The following is a 23,901-nucleotide window of genomic DNA, read 5'->3' on the forward strand; positions in this document are numbered from 1 at the left end:
TCATTATCGCACAAATACAGGAAGAAGCAGCAATAATGGGTGTAAAAGTTGGTTGTTTATGTACTGCAAACAAATTAATCAAACAATAAACGCCTGTCACAGAGAAAATAACAATAAAATAATAAACCCAATGACGCATGTAGATTACAACTGGGAAAGTTGGTCGTATGACGTCACAAAATCAATGTATCCAGGAACAGAGAAAGAGTTATGACGTAATTGACATGCGAAGACACAATAACGTGAACAAAATCCAAGGGCATTACTGTAAAGTAAAAATAAAAATATTAATGGGGCGGTACTGCAAAATTGAACTACTAAAACAACAAGTTTAGGTGATTAAATATTAAGAATCAAATGTATAAAAATAGTAATTCCATTAAAGCGACATTATTGGAATCAAACAGTATATAGGTGTTTCGACAACTGACGACAGAAATGATTTGATGTAAGATGTGAGTCTAAAGGTAGCTTTCATGCAGATTTGTGCAAACGACACAAAGACACAATTATGCTCAAATGTGAAAAATGCCCATAACATCATTAATGATTCCACATTTTAAGAGAAGAAAGATAAAGTGAATCAAAAACCATCAAGCACGTGTTTTTATGTACAGCATCATCATATCCTTTTGATAAAAACGAGTTAATTAAATTTATAAGGTTTAATATGAACATTTTTTAACATATTTTAGTTTGCGGACACGCTTAAAAACATCTCCATAAAATGATGGATGGGAAATTCCATTATTTAAATGTCATTTTAAAGAAACATTATATTTTGAAATTAAATCACCATACTTTGAGTGAAATCTAGCGAATTTACTTCTTAGGTTATGATACAAAAAGCCTTGTTTTAGCAATTTCTTTGTTAATATAAGATTACGATCATTAAAATCTTTAATACATGAACATGCTCTGGCATAACGTACCAACTGCGAAATGTAAATATCATAGGAAGGACCTTTAGGGATATTGTCTAGGAACGGAAAATTCACAATTTCAAAGTTAAAGTCGCCCAGTTTGTCGTATAAATTAGTTTTAATCATATTATTATTAATAGTTAGATGTTAGTCTAACTACGCAGCGTCTGTATTGGATTGAGACGATCTATTTAAGACTAGTTCGTTTGGGTAGATTGTGTGAATACATTGTTCAAATAATGGATAATCTAAATTAAGTATGTAATGGATGTACCTACTAGTAGGGTTAAAACATTGAATCAAATCTACTTGTTTAGTTTAAGATAATTCTAACATAAATTCGCTTTCATAACAATATAAAAAAAGATCAACTATAAGTGGCGCACAATGAGTACCCATAGGAACGCCAATAATTTGTTTAAATATTTTACCATTAAATTCAACAAACAAGTCATTCAGAAGAAAAGTAAGTGCTGCACAGAAGTCAAGACCAGTCCAAATGATGTAATTATCTAATATCTGATTAGTAAAAAAGCTGTTTTAGTACGTTAAAAGTTCAATTTAAACCCATCTATTTCTAGATCATCATTATCGTCAGTATTGCTCCCGGCAAACCAATATTATCAAAATTGCATAGAAATGAATCAAACTATGGACACATTTATTTTGATCTCAGTCCGCAAACATTTAACGAGAGAAATTGTGATCCTCGCGCTCAACTGCTATCTGTTCCGTGTTTACTGTTGTGTAAAGAAGATTTGTTCTCCCTGAGCTCCCTATTGCACGTTTCAGCTGGGAAAAGTGCGTTTAACTTGGCTCGATTTGCTGGAGGATCTCATGCTGCTGTACAGGGGCAGTGGAAGAAAATGAATCTCAATATTGCACCCGATGCCGTTTTACTTTTAATTCGTTCAGAGGGGATTGGGGTGAACGTTGAGTTAGTTGTCTGCGCCCTTGCGGCGTTTCTACTTTGTCACTGCTTATAATTTCAAATCTGGTTTTATTGCGAAAATCAACAGCAACTTTCGCTTGTTGTTTCCATGACGCAAATGATATTGGCTGAGGTTAGGTTGTAAATATGTTCCTGCGATGTTTGCAATCTTGGCGTCGGTGCTTCAAGCGACCTTGTGTCCAAATGGTTAGCCTTGTTTCCTATGTACTGGTTATCACGCACCAAGTGGCACTTCAACGTATTTAAAGAGTAACGTTTGTATTGTTTCATGATTGACAGTAATCCTTGTCGGCGTTTCTCTTTCTCTGGTGCAAACTTTTCATTTATATTACAGTCTGACTTTTTTTATTAACAAGGATACCCATTTTTCGAATCTTTTCACGATCACTGTAGTTTTCAGAGTTTTGAGTTGAAAGTGATAATATGGGAATTTGTCACTGTTGAATTGAGTTGAAAAGAATTAACAGGTCAAAAGAGTTAGTTAAAAAGTGGTAACTGACAATTATCTACGACTCATCTTGCTACCAGTTGATTATAGAGAATAATAGGTTAGTGTTAATTATAGATCAGGTTAATCATGCCAGGCTTAGAAAGCAAAACAGCACGAGCCTTGACGAGAGTCGGTATTACTCGCTGTGCCTTCTGGTACTCAAACGAAAATAAGATTGTATCTCATTTTACGCCACCGTAGGTGAGTTCAATTCTCTTGGATCATTGTGTTTATATTGTCGAATGTTGATATTTTCTTCTCGATTTTATTAGTTTTAAATTTGAGTGCCGACAGTGTTTTTGATGTATTGATTTTGTGTGAATGGATATCGTCCGCAATATCACACAATGACTGACAGCTTGCTTCGATTTAGTTTAGTCGTGAGTTAATGGATGCATTTTCTTCTGGCCACGCCTCCCCATGCACTTAGACAAGAGGCAATTCGTTTGGTATTATATCAAGTTCGGATACATGATTTCCTTTGGAATGAAAACAAGATTACAACCTCTGTATCAGTGATATTAAAGCGGCATGGTAGTGCTGATTCGTGTGCACATGCAGTATATCCTATGAGTACTGCTTGCAACAAGCCAAGCAGTGGTTCCGTTTCAGATAATTGGCGAACTCGAACACGTCTTTTTTAACGTCCGCACCGCCCAATCACCGCTTCTAAATAAAAATCTTCGCACTTTATTAGGTATCGGTCGTATAAATTTGACAATAATATATTAGCACTGATATTTCCGACTTGTATACCAATAACAGTCGGAAGAAAACGTGTCGATCAATTGTAAAAGTGCGTTTACAACATGCTCCATGCTGTGGCCTTAAAGTGTTTGTTTCAGACCGACGAGCGACCTTCTGAAGTAATTTGTACGTTATACGTACGTTTAACGAACGGTTCTCATCGAATCTGCGATCAAGGCGAAATAAAATTAGAGCCGTTCGTAAGATACACGTTTTCGATAAAACTCCCAACACACGCTTAATTTAATTTCGAGCGAACACGGTTATGACAATGGTTTTAGACAGTATTTGATAAATTACCCCACTTTAATCAGCAAAAGGGTGAGAGCATCCGTACAATTAAGTTAATGAACATAACCTTTACTTTCCAGAATGTAAATAAGGTTTTAATCATGGTTTAATCTTCTTTAAATTGTGTTATATTATTTTTTTGCAAAATCCGAATATACATGTATGGTTTAAATATATACTTTGTATTTACTATAATTTAAAATACCTTGACATTAATAAAAAACGAACAACAATAATACTAAAAATAAAAAGATTTAATTAAAAATTTATATTTGTACTTTTTAAGTGCCACTTTGAATATAATGTATTTGTAATACTTTCTTCTTTAACTCTGCATGTGCTTTGAACTATTCATTTGTTTGCACTTATGATGACAATAAATAAACGGCACACGTGTATCGTAAAGTTATTGCTATTTCAAAACGACTTCTTCAAATTTCACACGATGTCGAAATGATATTTAATGTTGCCGTGCCAAAAGTTTGTGTATTTCAGGTATTTTTTCCGGTAAAATATATTGACTTACATAGCGTTGTATTAAATTGTAGTACGGCGTTGTAATTTTGCATTTCCTACGAAATTATTGTGCAGTTGAACGATATTCATTATTGAAATACCCCTTACTAGTCAATTTATTAAATACTTTCTATAAATTCAAATCTACACCTGCATAAACTTCGCACCAATCAATACAATAATGCAAGCGTATCGCCATGTACGTGTTGTTTAAATAAATGAAAAATATATTATCGCAGACGTTAGATTTTAAGCTGCTTTGTTAGTATTGCTTTTGTTGTAAAATTGATATCCGTTTGAGTTAGAGTAGAAGTTGTGGATGACTATGCTCAGTATAGTGTTGTTGTTACTGTATATTTATTTTCACTGGCATATTGCTTTATTTTCGCAAATAATTTAAACCGTTCTTTAAACATTCTTATTGAGGTGGACGTTGAACCCAGCTTCATTGACCAAAGTTAATGTTCAACGTGACGGCAACACCACGACTAGTCCTTTAACTGTTGATGTTCATGGCAATTCAAGCTCTCCTCACTTTGATGTTGGCGACTTGGTGCAGATCAGAAATGAACCGGCGAACTGGCAGCGTATATATGGTTTAGAAAAGAAACATTATACAGAGGCGGTGAGTTAACATTTGAAAAAAGCAACAACTTCTCAACTATATCAATTAATTAAAACATATATTATTAATGTACACAAAAGCAAGTGTTTTGAAAAATAGACATGGTTCGCAGATATTATGTTCCATTGTTCGAGGGCGATAACATCGGAACGACACAACGTTGGTTAATGCAGCAATAACCAACACAATGCCGTAAATAATTTAGATTTTATCACGAATTTATGTACATGTAACTTGCATATATAATATAAAAACTCCACAAACCCGTTACCTTTAGGTCTCGAACGCTTCGAAACATATTAACTGGTCGGATCGTAGGGTCAAAATTAAAACAAAAAAACGTAAAATTTCGAGTCATTTCGGGTTAGGATATGAAAACGTTTATTTTAAAAATAAAACTGCTTTTTATAACGCGTGTCCTTTAGCGCATTAATATATCCGAAACTAATCATTTAATCTACTAGAAGAAGTAGTCACGGCCGTTAATCACGCGCGCCACCTCTGTTTTCATATGCATGAATAAATAAGCCAATGCAACTTCTGAGGCTCAGGCCCAAATGTTTTGAAATTTAACGGATAATGTTACAGGGTAATTAGAATTAATATATTTTTCAACATATTTCGCATTATTTTTTTCAGCACATTTAACATGTATTATTAAAAAAGTGAACGGAAAAAGACCATGCTATCTTTATGTTTTCGGAGTTGATAGTTTTGACAATATATATATATATATATATATGTGTATATATATATATATATATATATATATATATATATATATATATATATATATATATATATATATATATATATATATATATATATATATATATATATATAAATGGGCCTTCGCTTGTACGTTGAATAATAAAATAATATAACAAATAAAATTATCTTTTAAATGTACGTCATAAGATAATGTCATTGCCATTGTGATTGTCATTCGACTGTTCTTTGATACATAATGCAATTTCACAACCTCCTATCATTATTGCGATCTCCTAAGCATTGGCTCCATCTCTTTTGGAAAAATGCAAAATTATCTTCTACGTCGGCAAGAAGCCAATATTTTTGTGCATGCAGCATCTAATGCATGGTGTACGCAATCGTTTGATGCCGTTAGTAATGTTATTGTGTACATTTTTCTCGTCACACAGGAAACATTCATCGAAATGTTTTTCAAAACTCAAACATGCCACAACTTATAAGGTTCGCACGCTTTTAAATGGATTAAGCATGTATGATTTTGTACTTTTTGGATGAATTAAACTTCGCTAAATCGCACTACATTGCCTGATTTTAAAAATTATTCGAAATATATTGAACAATAACACACATTTACAACGTAATCACCCTGAACAATTATCCAAGAAATTTCAAAACATCGGAGACTGAGCGCCATATCGGAAGTTGCATTCACTCATTTAATAAGGTATCTTAAACAAGAGGTGATGCACGTTATAAACGGCCGTGTTATAATTAATCAAATAATGACTTAAGTACTGAAGCATGCTACTATTTATGGCATATACACCATGTTGTTGAACATAAGTTTTAATATTTGAAGGAACTAAGGTCATTCTGTTAACATCATTTACTTGGTACAATAACACACACAAAGCTACAAGTTATGAACCTAAAGTAAAGCTTATCTTACTTTAAAGTGAAGGCAAGGCACACACTATGTTTTCTTTAATTGCCATTTCAAGTTTGACCCCGATATAGATTTTACAGATAAGTTTTGCTTTAGAAATTCGCCAATTAGTTGTCAACATTAATTTGTATCCATTTTATGAAAACCATGCCTCGACCTATATTCGTTTTGTGCGTGTATTTTTATATTTTCTTAATTTGGAATGAAAAACAATTGCTAAACATGATTTAAAAGACATTTTGTTTTGATCTATCTACACATTTAGAACAAATAAACCCTTATCTTTCCTTATGTTAATTAGCGATATGCCCCGGTATCTTTGAACAAAAGCGTTGTCCCGGATTTGCGGGTAATTTTTGACCCGCGAAATCGATTTCTTTTCGGGACTTAATTTCCACGACGACAGCACAACTAAACAATTCACAATTACATCGGCTTTATACAAAAACATCTAGCGAATAATCCAAGTTACTTCATATCAATTGTTAAACATAGTAACGTTATTATGTTAAAAGTAATATATATTTTGTTCAATTGCCGAATTAACAAAAAATAAATATGTATGTATGCTTAGATATAACAATTGTTCAAATAATGTTATTTTTATTTGCTGTTTTATGAAACCTACACTACTTGTTTATCAGACGTTTGCTAGATTGTGCGTTTGAGCTGTTGTATTTTACGGCATTATTTATTGGAATTTCCGGAACTACTTTCATAACGTTCAGCGCCGCCCATGGTTTGTTGCATAAGTACCAACACTTAGTTTTTCTTTTCGTGTATTGAGAACTTGTGCCGGGTCGTGGTAAGATTTTTTTTCGAGTGTGGAATATTGCGGTTAAAACTGAAGATTCTGAGTTCCGAATCGTAAGAATCAAACAACAAACAGAACGAATAACCGTTCGTTTTTACAGCGATAGCCAACATTAATCTGTAAATTACTTCGATTCTGCAACGAATTTATGTATAATTTTCCGTGAAAAAAAAATATAACAGTGTATTCTATATATATATATATGTATGCAAACAATTAGTGTTGACACGAACTGTGTTTCTTTAAGTTTAAAATTCAAGCATTATGCAAGAAAGTCTACGGTGTGGTCAAAAATAGGTTAAATAAAATCGCGTAGCGTAATAATAACATGCGGAGAAATCAATTATGTGTGCATAATTGGTGCAATAATTTCTTCCTTGCTAACAGTTAGTGATTATACAATAAGTCGTAAATTGTTTCCACCTATATATATTCGAACACTTTCTGTAGTCCATGTTGACTTTTTGATATTTTTTTAATCCGCACATGTTAACTAAATTTAACTCTTAAATTCTTCTACAATCGATCTAATTTCCTAGATTGAATTGCAGCCCATATATATAAAACTAATGTATATTAGAGATTGTGAAGATTTCTGCTTGTCATCTGATTTAATTATTTAATTGGGAAATCTTACAAAGCTAACACAACAACAGTATTACCGACCTACTTCCCCTAGTTTTGGAGATCATAGTGGACTTCGTAATGTTAATTTACCTCCTCTATTTTCAAAGTTAATGTACATGTAGACTACCTTAAAATAAATATATACATTTCTTCTTTAACTTACACAAAATTTTACTTATAGCGGCATAGAACTGTGTTTTTTTTTTAATACTTTTATCGGCTGCGTTAAAATATTAGTACAGTTCTTTAAAAAAATTCGCTGTTAGATTGGCAGATTTCCTGGAACATGTGCATCTGTTATGAAACCTGCTTAGAAACGTTGATATGCTTTGGGGCTCATGTGAGCGTTGTCAGGGCTTTTGCTCTCGTGTAATTTATGATTACAGTCCAAGAACGTTCGTACACATCTGAAGAGTATTTAGCTTTAGGCGATCGTTAGTAAATGAATGTTTGAAGGCTGTTACAAAATATAGCAGATCATGGCTCTGTGTTCATGTTTTCCAATTGTAATATATAAAAGGTCTACACTTGTCTTAACTCAACATTACGACATTTAAGTTCATTAAGTATTACGTTAATAAATAAACATCAAATAGAAAAGCCAAACTGAACACAATTGATACTCCGAACCACAGTGTTATGTGTTATCATTAATTGCATTTCAATCTACATGTAACGAGTAAATGCATACATTTTTAATCATGTATTAGTTTTAGTAAACGGTGACATTACAATAAATTATTTCGATCTGTACTAAGTGAAGTAAAACCGTACGTCATTATTTTTGTTAACATCGTTTGTTTAAGTATGAATACTTCTATACTAATATACGAATTAACCTTCGTGTTGATGGCGCATGACGCATATATTTTGAACAGTATCATGGAAAAAATGAACTTTTTAAACCTTTAACATTTGTTAAAGTAATTATTTTGTTAGTATTATAACAAGGAACCGGTTAAATTAAAACAAATGGACCTTCCCTGGTGTTAGAACCCGGAAACTCTGGAAACAAAAGCTATCACTCCTACACCAAGGAATTTGTTCTTATAACAATATAATAGTGCTAGATCTAGAATAACACGAAGTAAACATATCACGTAATAACGCTACTTAAATTCAGCGATTGGTGCAGAATCGGCACCTAAAAATAATGCTCTTTTGTTAGAGTAAAATTTTTAACTTCCTTAGTTCATCTTTCGTTTCCTTTTTTTATTTTCATGTTATCAAACTTCATATATGTGTACAAAGAAAATCGATCCGATTTACCGTAAATTCGTTACAGTCGTGAAGAAAATAGCTCTTTAATGACACATACACGTATTATTTCGTTGAAACGGATAGGATATTTATTAACCTTCTGAAATTGCTTTAATGTGCAAGAGAATTTATAAAAACGTCTATGTTATCTAACTTTTTGCACTGTTATTACTAATATATATTTAACTCATTTTTCGCACGTGATATCCTTTACAGCCTATTAATACAAAAACCGGAATCATTATCATGAGATACATTTTCCAAAAAGCTCATGCAATCGATTGTTATTACCCTAATGATAGTCGAGTTTGACTTAATTGTTGTTGATATTAAACATACCCTTGTCATCAAACGTAAATATGCTTCTTGTTAATTATTAATAAGAAGAAATCAAATGCATTAAAATATGAATTAACTGAACCCGCTCCCTCCGGACTACACCGATTAATCAAACAAGCAAAATTGGACCTTAAGGGTCAAGCTGGTTAGTCCTAAAAATGATATTATCATTAACTTTTCCGAGTGAATTCGATATCATAAATAAAATTGTACAAGTTATTATGAAGGTAAAGCCCCAGTCCCATACAGAGGCCGGATAATCACGGATCATATCCGACACGATCCGGCATGTGAGCCGTGTAGCCGCCGTGTAGCCCCGTGTCGATCCTTGTGGTCTTGGAATGCCCTGAAATGTCATGTGGCCTCTGGGAGGCCAACACAGCAGTTTTGGGAAGTTAAAAACTGCCGTGTAGATCCGTGACGGTCCGGGATGATTGAAGAATCCGGGATAGGCCGTGTAGCTGCCGTATAGCCGACATCCTTATTGGGTCCGGCGACAGTTTTACTTATGTATTGATTGTCCGTGTGCGTGCTTGACAGTTCGCGAGCAAAGTTCAGACCCCGGATAATAAAGGGCCATGACAGCATTTGAACGGTTGAATTCAGACTCTTTGCGTCCATAACACGGAACACATCAGTATCGCGACCATCACGGATCAGCACGGAGCTGCTAATGAGGAAGACGGTGCACACACGAACAAATACGGTGGAAACACGGTGGATACGCAGACTATCAATACAGAACTCCGAATAAAACGGATGATGTCGGATCGAAAGGATGCTTACAAGGACTTTCATGGTATAACACGTTGAAAAAAGGAGTATCGCGGAGGAAAACAGAATATCAATGATTATTACGGATGGTCATATAACAACAGGCAATATGAAAATCGATTCACTGTGTATCTCTGTTACCGAACGATGCGAATTGAGCGATGAGATGACTCCCGAGAACAAACTGATGCTGATGAGATGCCAGCTTCTACTGCAAAAAGATTATGCTGAAAAAAGTATTTTACTTGCTTATGCAAACCTACGAGAGAGAAATAGAGAAGTCAAATAAAGATTGTATCAACAAAGCTGAAAGTGAAAGCCGTTTGCGTCAGACTTGCCAGAACAAAAAACCTGAATCTATACACGGCTGATGGGCGACTTGAAGAAAGAAGACGCCAATGCTTCTATATTTTCCTGCGCTTCAACTATACGAAGAGATAACACACGTTGGGAACAGAATCAAGCCGAAGAAGTCAAACTGCAGAAAGCCTCTGACAGTTAGCATTAAGTTGGCAATAAAATTGCGGTACCTAGCATTAGGGTACGGGTCGCACACAACGCTCTCTCCAAGATCATCCATAAGGTGTGCGATGCGATACCAATATAAATTGCTAAGGAAGTAATTCCCTGTCCTGAAAATCCAGATGAGTGGAAGGGCATCGCCAAGCAGTTCGTTGACGATGACAGATGCACAGATGTGTTTGTGCCTTTGACGGGAAGCAAATTGTCATACAGTATCCTCAGCGGTGTGGTTCAATGTTCTACAACTGCAAGGGTTACCGTTCAATGATCCTCATGACCTTGGCCAAAGCCGTTTACAAGTTCATTTTAGCGAAACATGGAGCAATATATAAGGTAGTGATACTAAACTATTCAATAACAGTGCACTAAGGAAAATTCAACAAGGGAGTGCATAGCTTATCCTGAACCATAACCTAACGACGAAAATCAATGCCGTACGATAACGTATTCGCTTTGAAGAACTGGCTCATGAAACTTTTCTTTACGAAAAACATGTCACATTCCGAGAAGGGCTTTAACTACCGACTGTTCAACGGCCACGTATTGTGAAAAACGCGTTCGGGATTCTTGCGCTTTGCTTTTGATGTCTAGACACTTTACTTGTTCAGCCTCCTGAGACGATGACGTCCATTGTGGTAACTGCCTACAAAGTCTGAGACAGCGCTATGGAAATTTGCGTGTAAGTGTAGCTGACCAGGAGGACAACTATCGCAATATCATACCAGGACAATTGCGAAACGACAACCCGCTAATAGATCGGGTGTTGGAGCTTCCTACGAACTCAACCACAAAGGCAGCAAACAACAAATGCGAAAAGCTTCGGGCCACTTCAACTCAGGACGACATGATACGAACATTGTAAATTAACGAAATATTCTATTGACATGAAATGTCATGTAGTTGAGTTATAAATATGACCACTATTATGTGGACTTTTTAGGGAAATTAAGAAAAGAGTATCATTTGTTAATAATATGTGCAAGATTATGTTATGTGTTATGATTATCAACTGAAAATGCTATGCAAGAAAGTGCTTTATCAAAAATAAAACTTGCTCTTGTCAATCTGCACACAAGAGCGTTGGATATTTCACCTTCGAGAACCGATTGCAAAATGATAAAATCACCGAAAATCAATCTGCTTTTATACGTTTTTGTACGAGCGTTGCTCTGCCGGGACGGTCCGTGTGAACACCGTGTTGATAGCGTGTTGATGCCATGTTTGTCCTTGCGGATTCCGTGTTGTCAACGGGGGATGATCTTTGGAAAACCGTCGACGCTCAAAAATCTTAAAAGGTGTATGTATCATCCCTGATTGCCATGCAATCCGTGCTTTTATGGGACTGGGGCTTAAATTTATATCAATACAATTGTTTGAACAATCTAGATTAACAATTGACACATGCACAGTGTTAAACTAGTTTTTCAGTCAATTTCGATACATCAGACTTACGATTTTCTCGTTATTTTTAAACGTTTTAAGCAATAATTTGTTCACCGTATTACTGACACATACATAAGGTCTGGACTATTAGTATGAAAACATTACAAAGTTCAGAATCGAAACTCTTCAACGTTATCTGATCAGGATCATTTGAAAAATATTAGGTCCGGTGTGTTTGTATAGCAAGCAAGTATTGAGCTATCCAAATGAATTATCGTATAATAAAAGACGTCTTCATAAACAAAGTCTGAGCACAGTGAATACATAACGGCACTATGTTCAAAATGTGATTTCAGTTTTACTAACTTAGTTCCCATTTTTGCATCTATCTTTAAATACTATACTTAACCTATTTAATGCCCCCGTTGGGATAGCATATAACAATCACATTTCCGCTGTCTATCCGTCTGTCCGTCTTTCCGTGTCTCGAATTTCTTTTTTAACTGCGTTAAGATATTTACCATATTTTTGGTGTTTGAGTCTACCTGAATGACTTACAAGTTTGAGTTTCGTTCTGTTCCATTGATTTATGGCGCAGTTACAAGCCTTTTACTTAGACATTTTCTCTAGAATAACAGTTTTCCGGACTCGTTCCTATACATCTGCAGATATTGACCTGACTTAAAGTATGTTAGCCTACCAAAGTTACAGATCAAATTCGAGTTTTGGTCCGGTCTATTGATTTTTGACGAAATCACCGGCATTGGACTTTGCAATTTTCTTTAAAATAACACTTTTTCGGAATTGTTATTTGAAACGCGTCTCATCAGGGTCTGCGCTGTTTACTTAAAAGAATTTATGTAAGAAATATTCTAAATATAGAAAAAAGTATACTAGAAATCCCTAATTTTGGAAATAAATTGATCCAATTTAGAAGGATGGGAGAGTCCACTAGGCATGACTCTAACTACATGGCTTACAGATGAGGATCGAGTGTCGTTCCGGATCATTGATTTTTAACGACTTCACTAGCCTTCGACTTACTTATACATTTTCCTTAAAATAACAGTTGCGGATTTTTTTCTTAGTTTATTTCTTGTATGCAGTACCGCTAATTATTAATAACCTTTTTATTGTTTTGCACACACACGAAGCGTAAATATTCGAGCCCACATAAATGTTTTGGCCCTCTTTGAAGAAGGAACCATATATCAGTCACTATGTCTGTGCTCGTGCAAAACTTTCTGTCTTCGCTATGAACTTGCCATTTATTGATGGGTTTTGAATATCTTGGCGAAAATGTCATTCATCGTAAGACGACAAGTCGCATGTAACGTATGTCTCCTTCCCACATAAGTCGAAGTCATACTCAGATGTCAACTATCAATTTGACCATTAAAATTCATGTATTTGCTATTACTTTGCCCTTTTAATGATGGATTTTGAAATAGCTTGGCAACAATTTAAACCATCGCACATGTTACATGTTACACGTGTCACATGTATAAACCGTCTCCTTCCTAAAAAGTCACGGTCACACATTAAGGTGAAAGGTCAAATTTTACCGTAAAGCATTTTTTATACAAAAGTGGAGTTTTCAAAGAATAGTGGAATGTGGGGACATCAATGCCCTATGAACATTTACTTTTTTTTTACTTTTGTACCGATTAACTTAAAATGGTGTGTTTAGTTGCGTTTGTTATTATTTACTTTTTGTTACAAACCAAGTTAGGTCAAATGCTTAATACGCTTCCGCGTATTGCCAAATTTGAAATTATCCCGAAACTTACAACATAACTCTTGTTCTAATTAAATCGATCACATGTCGTATATTAACACGTAAACAGTGTAAGAGTTTAATTAGTATACCTCTAAATCCGACTAAGTATTTTTCTTTTCCTTTTTTCACTTACAATAGGCAGATAGAGACTAAGAGAGCGATGCATACTTTTAAGTTGATTTGATATTAGCATATGCTCATGCTTTTTTTGGCAAATACCATTCCACTCAAGATGCGTGACGTCTCTGGCCTCTTTTAAGCCTGTGACTCTTTAAATGAGTTAACTAGTCTTGGGAACGACATGTATCGAAACATGCACATGCTACTTGTTCCACCGTGTAGATAATTGTAAAACAGATTGATATCGATTGCCCCATGATTTTACTATGTTCCCATTGTCCCAAAAACTTAAGTTGAGTAACCGTGTTCATGCCAGTTAAGACAACGTCCTAGATCTGGGACAAGATGACCTACTAATGCTCATCGGTTAAATGTGTCTTACTTACAAGCGAATTGCAATTAAGTAGGTTATAGTTAGCCCCTGAGTGTTGTCGCAAGAACATAAATAAGCTACTCCTCCCTTAGACAACCATTTGTTGTGTCATGGTGCTGTTAAAAACGAAACATCATCGTGTCGACACCGTGGTTGATTTAAATAAGTTGTTTTATCCCGAAAATTATTATTTTAATCCCTACAGTATTATTTGCTTATTAATTGAAAGAAATTAAATGACTGCTATTGTTGCTCCCCTTACAGGTCGAAGAATAGTCAAACAGTTGTATTGTTTCGTTAAGTGGTGAACGGCCTACGATTTCAAAAGAATAATTGCATATGGCTGCAGTAACTATTACTCGCATGACATAAGAGTTCCTATTCTCGAATTCATTATGTAAAACATAAACCAGCACACATAATCACATGCGCAAAAATTACGAACATTCTAATCAAATTCAATCATGATATCTCACAACATACACCATATAGAAATTGAACACAAAAAAGCATCAAATCATTGAACCAATTTATGTCAGAGCTAATATGTCAACGTTGGATTAATACGCTATTTCCGATTACCGTGTTGAATATGCATTCAAGAATTGGGAGCTGAACGCGATTGACATTAAGAAGAAAGAGATTTCTTTGAAAATAAACGTAATAAGATTAACAGAATCGCGATTAAATAAACAAACACATTTAATTACAAGTATTTATAATCGCAAATACCAATATTGAACTAGATTCAACTATAAAAATTTACAAAAATGGAAATTACAATATCCAATGCATTTTATCATACAATTTTGAACCTCATTTCGCTCCATAAATAAAAGTTATTTATCTCTGTAAAGTGTGTATGCATGAAAAATTGAGAGTTTGTTTATGCAGGGGTTGTGTAAAGGAGTCCTTTACATAAAAACTTCAATCAACTTCAAAACTTCAGTCAACTTCAAAACTTCAGTCAGGTCGGTTGTGGGCTGTTGGGAGTAGCTAATTCATATAATTGCATTGCCTCTGTTTTACATTGTCTTTCCAGCCTTTCTTATGAAGACAACCTCCCTCTAGTGTGCCATTAAGCACCGTCTTGCACATAGAGCCATTCCTTTTGACGTGTCCAAACCAAGACAGTAGATGAAAATTACGAGGGACTTGTAGGGCCTGTGCTTGGTGGGAAAGTTCAAGTAACCGCTTGTCCACAGTCCGAACAGTCTGGCCATTGCTGCAATCACCATGGCAATTCTTATTCGGACCTAAGCGTTAATGGTACCATCCTTGGACAATGTTTCTCCCAAAACGTTGAAGCTAGTCAATTCTTCCAGCTTCTTGCAGTTCATGGTGATGTCTGCACTTGTGTTGTTCTTGCTGCTGAAGTCTTCGACTTTCCCGTGCTGACCTCTATCTTGTAGGCTTATCCTATTTCATAAAGTCTATTTGCGAGATCTTTAAGTTTACTGTTGTTGCCACCCATGAGCGAATCATAAGTTTGAGATTGGTCTGCCAATTATGGAGATGGAGGTGTGGTGGTCTTGAATGATTCCCTGAATTATCTTCTCAACGAAAATGTTTAACAGGAAAAGGGACTGACGGCAGCCCATTAAAGATGTCATCCATCTATCTTGTGAAGAACAGCGCTGCTGGCGTTTCTGTATAGTTCTTGGAAGACTTACGCCAGCCTTTCGTTTTTGAATAGCTGTAGTTTGTGTTTCATGTATTTCTCAATGATGACTCTACAATTTATGATTTGCCTCACTGTGCTCCACCTGGCTCCAAATACGTACTGCTTTTCAGCCAACAGTCCCTCAGTCTTATTTGTCAGTCGGTTGAGGATGATGGACAGCATGGCTATACTAGGATGGCTGATGCTGCTGATATAACGGTACTTCTCGTGCAGCTTGAGGTTGCAATTTATGCGAGGGGGATGACCATAAACTGAATCCACTACTTGGCACACATCTTTTCTTGCCAGATTTTCTACAATAATGCCGTCATTATCAAAGTCGTTGCCTCTCCACCGTGTTTAATCAGCACGGAAGAGACTTTGTTCACTCCTGAAGATTTTTCTACCTTCAGACTGCGCATTGCCTTCTCAACCTCTGCTTTTATTATGGACTGAATGTCGTCATCCGCATCTGGTCTGGTATCGTTTTGAAGGGGACTGCTATCTGGTTGAAGCGGGTAGTAATATAGGTCGCCGCATTATTCCGTGGTTTTCAAGCGGTTTTTGCAAAACCCTGGCCTTGGCATGACTGGTCTTCATTAGGATCTTTAGGGTGCTGAAGGACATTTTACTGCTGCACGTGGTTATTTCTTTTTAATGTTGATGTTTCGCCCCTCAATCCACTCCTCTTGAGTCTTCATCCTTTACTCCTTGTTCATTTTCTGCTATTCTGTCCTAGAGTCCAGGCTGGTGTACTTATAATGCATCAGCTCTCTTTATGTCGCAGTTGTCCATGATCTCGGTCGTCGACCTTGCCTTGCCCTTTATTTTCTCTCTCTCTCTCTCTCTCTCTCTCTCTCTCTCTCTCTCTCTCTCTCTCTCTCTCTCTCTCTCTCTCTCTCTCTCTTTCTCTTTCTCTCTGTGTGTTCTTGGTGATGCGGTTGTTCTTTAACTTCAGCTTGACGGTGGCGAACACTAAGTCATAGTTGCTACCGATGTCTGCGTCAGGAAACGTTCTTATTATTGCCTTGTTTATGCTGAACTATAACCATATAAAATTGATCTTGTCGTGTACTTGCTCGTTTGGAGCATACCAGGTTGCTGTTCTGGACAGTTTGTTTGAGTGCAGCGTGTTGGACTGGGTGAGTTGGCGAGTTTTAGTGAACTCAAGAAGTATCATTCTTTATTTGATGGTCTCTCCGATGACAAATTTACCTACTGTCCCTTACCAGTCATGGTAGGCATATGGTCCAACCGTGTATTCTAATCACCGAGGACGATGATGATGTCTTTCCTTTGGACATTAGCTATGATTCGCTCTGACTCTTTAAAAAAGTGTTATATCCCCTCGTTTTCATTGTCTGATTTTTATGCGTAGACCTGGACGATGGTGATGTTGTGAGGTCTCGCTGAGAAACGGACCGCGATGAGCCTGCTGGAGACTCTGTTGCAACTAATGAAGCTGTTGATTATCTCCTTTCATAGCAATTAAAACAAGACTTTGCGATGTTTGGAATGCTCCCCGCTGAACAATATTTTGAGCCCTTTGCCAGTTGATGTTTCTCCGAAGCCTAGCCACCTTAACTCGCTACGCTAGTCCTTTGATGTAACTGCGGTAGCGCTTCAGCTCTTGAGTCAGTTCGTGGATCTTTCCGCACGCATGTAGTTTTCTCACGTCACATGCTCCTAAAATGTGTCCTTGTGTTGCCATTTCTGTTCAGATGGCTTGAGTAAATTTTTGCGGAACTCGTTACCTCTCCAAGAACTTGTAGCTGATCGTACGAAACATGCCAGCATCCTCACTTCGTTTCGCCCACCAGCAGAAACGGTTACCAGGGTGTGCATGGGTTCAGGTCCTGGAACCAGAAGTGAGAGTTGAGTAGCAGGTGAGAACCAATTGTGCCCGTCCTCCCGAGGGAGATTCTGCCAAACGACAATGTACTCTATGCTGAACACCCTCCCTCCCACTCTCTCTCCCTCTAGTGCATTGTACGTCAAACATAATTAAATGCATTCAATTAACAAGTTCATGGAAATAGACCGCTTTTAGGGCAAGTCCAATAAGCAGAATGTGTTTATGTATATTTATGGAGTTTTGGACTTTTTGTAAATTCTCCTTCCTCATTTGTATGTGGACATTTAGAGAACAATTAGATAACAATATGCATGACAAAGTGATAAAGAGTTGGTGTTTGTGTTATTAATTCCTTTCGAGCATTAAGTTATCGTTGTCTGGAATGAATCTAACAAAAGTTCATATTTTGATGAGGAACAATGAGGGGAAAAGCAGAGTACACCAATATTATTGTTTTAAAAATAGCATAATTAATGTTCTTTGCTAAATTTTCATTGAAAAAAGACAACGTGTCTGTTTTGCCCAACTGTTAATAATAACAAATAGCATTTGTGGGTAAACCAACACTTCATGGACTTTGAAACATTTTTAGAACTTTCGGTTTTCATCATATAAAGATGATTGGATGTTCCAACAAAAAACTAACACCATATATAATATCATGTTGTTGCACATGTCTTCGACTTATTAATGAATATAATCAAGTTCGGCGTCAAGCTGTGCTTGTATGCCGTGCAAGATGGTCAATCTTACGAATGAAACATCTGTTTAAGTACTGATGTGCTAAAATTATTAACTCGAAATACAAATATGTTTTTCTTTTCTAATCTTGCGAATTGTTTTACTGGACATATGTTAGTACATTTTAGCAATATACTATCTCCGTTTAAGATCAGTATTATGAAGATTTACGTACGTGTTAAAATACAACACAATATAACTATTGCACAGTATATAAATGAAGAATTAAATGAATTAAAATTAATCTTCTTATAAAAATTGACAGCTTTAAGAGACAGTATATATGTGTAGTTTTTACCCTATGTAAATGTTCCTGTGATACTCATAACTATATTCATATATAAACAATTGTTATAAAACATCATACTTTGATAGAAAACTCACATAACAGTATGCATGACAAAGTGATAATGAATTTTTGTTTTTCTAATTGTTTCATTTGGAGTATTACGTTATATTTTACTGAAGGGAATCTCACAAAATATCATATTTTGATAATGAACTACGAGGAGAGTAGCAGAGTACACAATTCCTTTTTTAAAAGAATATCAGAGTTATTGTTCTTTGTTAAATTTATGTGTTTTAATGAAAAAAGACAACGTGTCTGTTTTGCCCTACTACGAATTATAAAAATCGCATATAAAGGTAAACCATTATTTCGGGGACTTTGAAACTTTTTAGAACTTTCGGTTTCCATCATATAAAGATGATTTCATGTTTGAGCAAAATGTTATACCATATCAAATTGCATGTTGTTGCACATTTATTCGACTAGTTAATGAAATAATCAAGTTCAGTGTAAAGCTGTGCTTGTTTGTCTAGCAAGATGATCGATCTTAAGAAATTCACATCTGTTTGATTACTGATTTTCTAAAATTATTATCGCAATTTACCAATATCTGCGTTTATAATCTTGTGATTTTTTTAATGGACATGTCAGTTCATGTACAATATAGCAATTTACGATCTCCGTATAAGTCCAGTATTATGAAGATGAATGTACGTGTTATAAAACATGAGTGAATAAAAAAAACAAATTCTTTAATTTCCCTTCCCGATGATATAGGTATACAGTAACGCAAACGGTTATTTAAAATGGCTTAAACTATCGTTAAAATGTCTAAACAACTTAGACGTTAGGTCAACTGTACTCATACTGCGATGTTCTTTTGCAGACCATTGGTAAAATTGGTATCATAGTGCAGGTGACCAAAGATAATGACCTGTTGATCCAAGTGAGCGGTGAACACTATTCGTTTTGGTACAAGCCGGACGCTGTCACGTTGATGACGGGAAGTAATAACAACCTATTTTCGAACTTTATTTATGTACAATTATAATTTTAACAGAACGAGGGTTGGATAGCACTTCATATCAGTGTTCTTCATCACAAATCAAGGTTATGAGTGTTTGTCTTTCAACTGTCAATATTATTATTCATTTCCAATTCTCGCTCCATTATTTTTAAACGTCTGCATGTACTGCAATATAACATTAGATTAGTACACACTATCGTAACGCATTTTACTAAACATGAACGATTGTTAATTCATAAGCGGAAGTGTTTTTATTAAGATTGACTAGTATCTTTCAAATATGTTAACTTTTACAACTGTCGTCTATATAATCAAATACTTAGTTTAAAAAATAATACTAGACGCAAACAGCTTTGATATTGCATGCAGAGATTCACAATTCGATTATAACGTACTGCTCATGATAGGATGCCGTGTTTGGCCATAGCTAAACGTCTTTAAAATGTTAACAAGTCGTAAATGTCTATATGTTATAAATACGAGGATCAGAACTTAAACTTATGTTGATAGAATTAACAAATACTTTTCTTACCGACTTTATTGCAGTTTAAGGGGTGCTTTAATATATATATAAATCAATATTAAACTAAAACAACGGGTATGTTGCGCTTGCACACGCAAGCAGCCAAGAGTTTCGATAAATAATGTGTTTTTTTATACACTTATGACTAATGTGTTTTTGTTATAAACGTATACACATTTGGCGTCGTTCTACAACTTGTTACAGATAAATAGTACGGTCACGAATAACGACGTTTTAAATTCATTAAATTTAATAACTAGTGGGTTTATCGGGAAAATTAAAAATGTCACGTTGGTGGCTTATTAAAGCCGAAGGCAGCGTTCGCGTAAACATATAGGGTATGGTATTTAAGTAATATTTTAACAACATATTGCTATTTTTAGTGCCGATAAATAAACACAGTTTTTCATTTTTCATTCGTTTGCATTTATAAATCTGTCTATACTATTCAACACAACAACCAAAACTTGCCGCGCTGAATCGATGGCACATTCTGAATCAAATGTATGCCTTTTTTATTGAGAATTTTCTTCATTGTACATATACGCTTAGATGTATGTGTTGATGCATTAAGAGTAAACTTCAGTGAACTTAACCGTCAATGTTATTGCTCAATGGCATTTGTTACCTGAGAATGTAATGTCTTACGAGATACGCACTTTTTGTAGAGCATTTCATTGACCCTTTGAAGAAAATCTTCAACAAATACCGGCGTTTAGATGTGAATGACGAGCTTGTACAGGCTGTTTCGACAGACAATGTCAAAAAGGTCTACGCGATCATCCGCCAGGCATACACAGATTTCATGGTAAGATACATTTTAAAATGGACTCATGCATTCTTGTCAATATCACCGCTTTATTCATTTAAATTTATACAAACCAGACATCATCACACAATCGATCTAGTAAACATGATAGAATTGAGATAACTCAATATGTTGTAAAGTACTTGAATTTGAATAATAACGAGAATCTGGGTCTTTACACTAGTTCCAAGCAAATGTCAGACACGTGTGTAACGCTATTTATGATTTATAACTACAAACCTGGATTAACACGCATTAATGTCGCGCACGTCCGTTGGTAACCTCCATTTAATAACACATCATAATCAGAATGTTGTTATGCATGCTATGCCTATAGCGAAAATGCGTTGTCAATAACGTTTCTCGCATGTTCACTTTCATGACATAATAAATATAATATTTAACACGTGCGCAGAGGTGAAAAATGATTTTGCCCTAGCTATAACGCGCTCACATCAAATATACATGTGCAAAATTAACACAGATGCGCACATGTTAAACAATAGTTAGAATAGTCTATCTTTGCCGCGTTTGATATCATCTTCAAAAAAACACATGTAAAGTTGGCCGATGGAATTGTATTTAAGTTTTCACCGATAAGTTATTTAATAAAATTGAAAAACGTTTAATGGAACATTTGACTGCTATTACAATATCGAAACACTTGTATGTTATTACCGGAAATGACATATTCGGTTTTCGGACACTCCGAAAATTTAGATACGGAACATATAAACAAAACAGGTGTCCGAAAAAATGGAAAAAACAATTAAGAGTAAAAAAATATGATTTTTTATAAAAAAAAGTTTTATTATTGCATAAACTCTATCTATAATGCCCTCTGTCGGGCTGACGAAACTTCGCAAAAGGAAGGCTTGAACGGGAGAAATCGTGTATTAACAATGCGATTCACGTGCCGTTCAAGCCCTGTTATGTGTTTTTCATATCCATTTACTGGTCCACGCGCAGTTACTTCCCATTTTTTTTATTGCATTCAATGAAGCCTTTGACGACTTTCCAAGCATCAACGCCAATGGGGAACTGAACAAGCACCAGTTTCCTCATGCATGCAGGGATGAAGGCAATGAATATTTCAATCCACTTTTCAAATTATACCATCTGCACTCTCTTGACAACAGCTTTATTTATTGGCAACGTCAATGAAGTTAAGGTTATTTACTCAACACTTTCAAAAGGCTATGTTGTAAATGAATGTTAGTGTTTATGTACCTTCAACGATCTTGCTGTATGCTTGAAATACTTCAGTGACAATATGTTGGCAGTATTGATTTTTAGAAAATTTAGTTAAAACAAAATAATATAGACCTGTACGAATAAAAAAAACATCTATGAAAACGATGACTTATTCTGACGATATATGTATCCGTCCCGACAAGTAAATTCCAAAATAATTTATAATTTTTTTACTTTGCGCGGCTGCATTTCAACTTTGCATTAATCCACTGTTTAAACTCATTTGAAATCGACAACTGCCTGTCCAAAGGTAAAGCCTCGACATTTCTGATGATGACCGAGAGAGGCATATGTAAAAAACAACCTTGAAATGTATGAAGTCATATGAAATAATCGAATTGTTTCGCCGATGTCAAATGACAAAGACACATTGTTTTCAATGTTATTTTAATTTATTTGGTATGTGTGATTTGTTTATGCAATAAGAGCGAAAATACAAATTTTCTCAGACATGATCATCTGCGGGCGCTCTGAAAATCCGTTCCTGCGGATTTTTCGAGTGCCCGCAGATGCTCCTGCCCTCGAAAACGTGTATTATCCCTATATTTTGATTTTTTTCTACAAAGAAATAAATACAACTTCACAACTTTGCTAACTCTTCTCTGAAATGATGCAGATAAAAAAGTAAAAACATTAAACATACTGCCTCCTTAACAGGACGATACCAGTTCAAATGCTTGTTTTCTACCGGTTTAAATGGTTATTTACAAAATTACACAAATCGTATGGTCCATTACCCTAAGGCATCCATCTGCCAGGTTTTATGACCTAAATCCGGTTGAAAAAATCCATAATCGAAGTGTCTCAAAATAAGCAAAAACATGGCCGAAACCTAATAAAATATCTCTGTAAAATATACTGTCCATATATTTAGTATCATTAATGATAGACAAAACCCGTATGTCCGACAATTGAGGTATTAGCACTGTAATGAACTTGTGCAACATCCCCTTATTTCCTACATATCCGTCAATCCGAAAGTTTTCCGTATATTTTCAACGAATATTTGATAAATACGCTATGAAATAATCAATATAGCTAGCTAAGTAAAATGACAAAAAAATGGCAAACATTGTACGTGACAGGTTGGGTCGGTCTAAGAAAAAGCAATATGCTATCTTGAAAGAGAAAAACACATAAAAATGTTATTGTTGTTCATATTAATGTGACTGGAGCTAATGATAAACGTCAACTATTGGATGACTGTGTTGATTATAATGAAGACAATACGCACGCTCGATGGTCCAAATCCAAACGCTATAAAATTATGCCCACTGTCAAGAATGACGTTTAGAACCCGTGTAACTTACAAAATGTAATATTTTTGGTGAGAAGTAAAGGGGGATAAAATGGGATTTATGCTTGTGCGATGCCAGTAAGTTGACTGTAGCCATGCGAACCGGGTTTCGTACAGCAAAACCCATCACGTAAAGAAGAGTCGTCAACTTTTGAAGAAAGGAACGGCTTGCTTTGCTATCAATATAAAGCCCGTGACAGGAAGGTACATGCATTATGCAATATTTGTTTTCAAATATAACAATTTCATGT

At 35.3% G+C, this 23,901-nt stretch overlaps 1 protein-coding gene across 2 annotated transcripts in view; it reads left to right on the forward strand.

Moving 5' to 3' along the window:
* The window catches only part of LOC127847373 (transient receptor potential cation channel subfamily M member 7-like), a 156,678-nt gene that overhangs the window by 53,304 nt on the left and 79,473 nt on the right, over positions 1-23,901 (forward strand). For both annotated transcript variants that reach the window (XM_052379240.1, XM_052379239.1), the window contains exons 6-8: positions 4,346-4,544; positions 19,628-19,748; positions 20,960-21,099. In XM_052379240.1, coding sequence (XP_052235200.1) covers positions 4,346-4,544; positions 19,628-19,748; positions 20,960-21,099 — 460 coding nt within the window. The remainder of the gene's footprint in view (positions 1-4,345; positions 4,545-19,627; positions 19,749-20,959; positions 21,100-23,901) is intronic.

This window comes from Dreissena polymorpha, chromosome 10, assembly GCF_020536995.1.
Source record: "Dreissena polymorpha isolate Duluth1 chromosome 10, UMN_Dpol_1.0, whole genome shotgun sequence".
NCBI lineage: Eukaryota > Metazoa > Mollusca > Bivalvia > Myida > Dreissenidae > Dreissena > Dreissena polymorpha.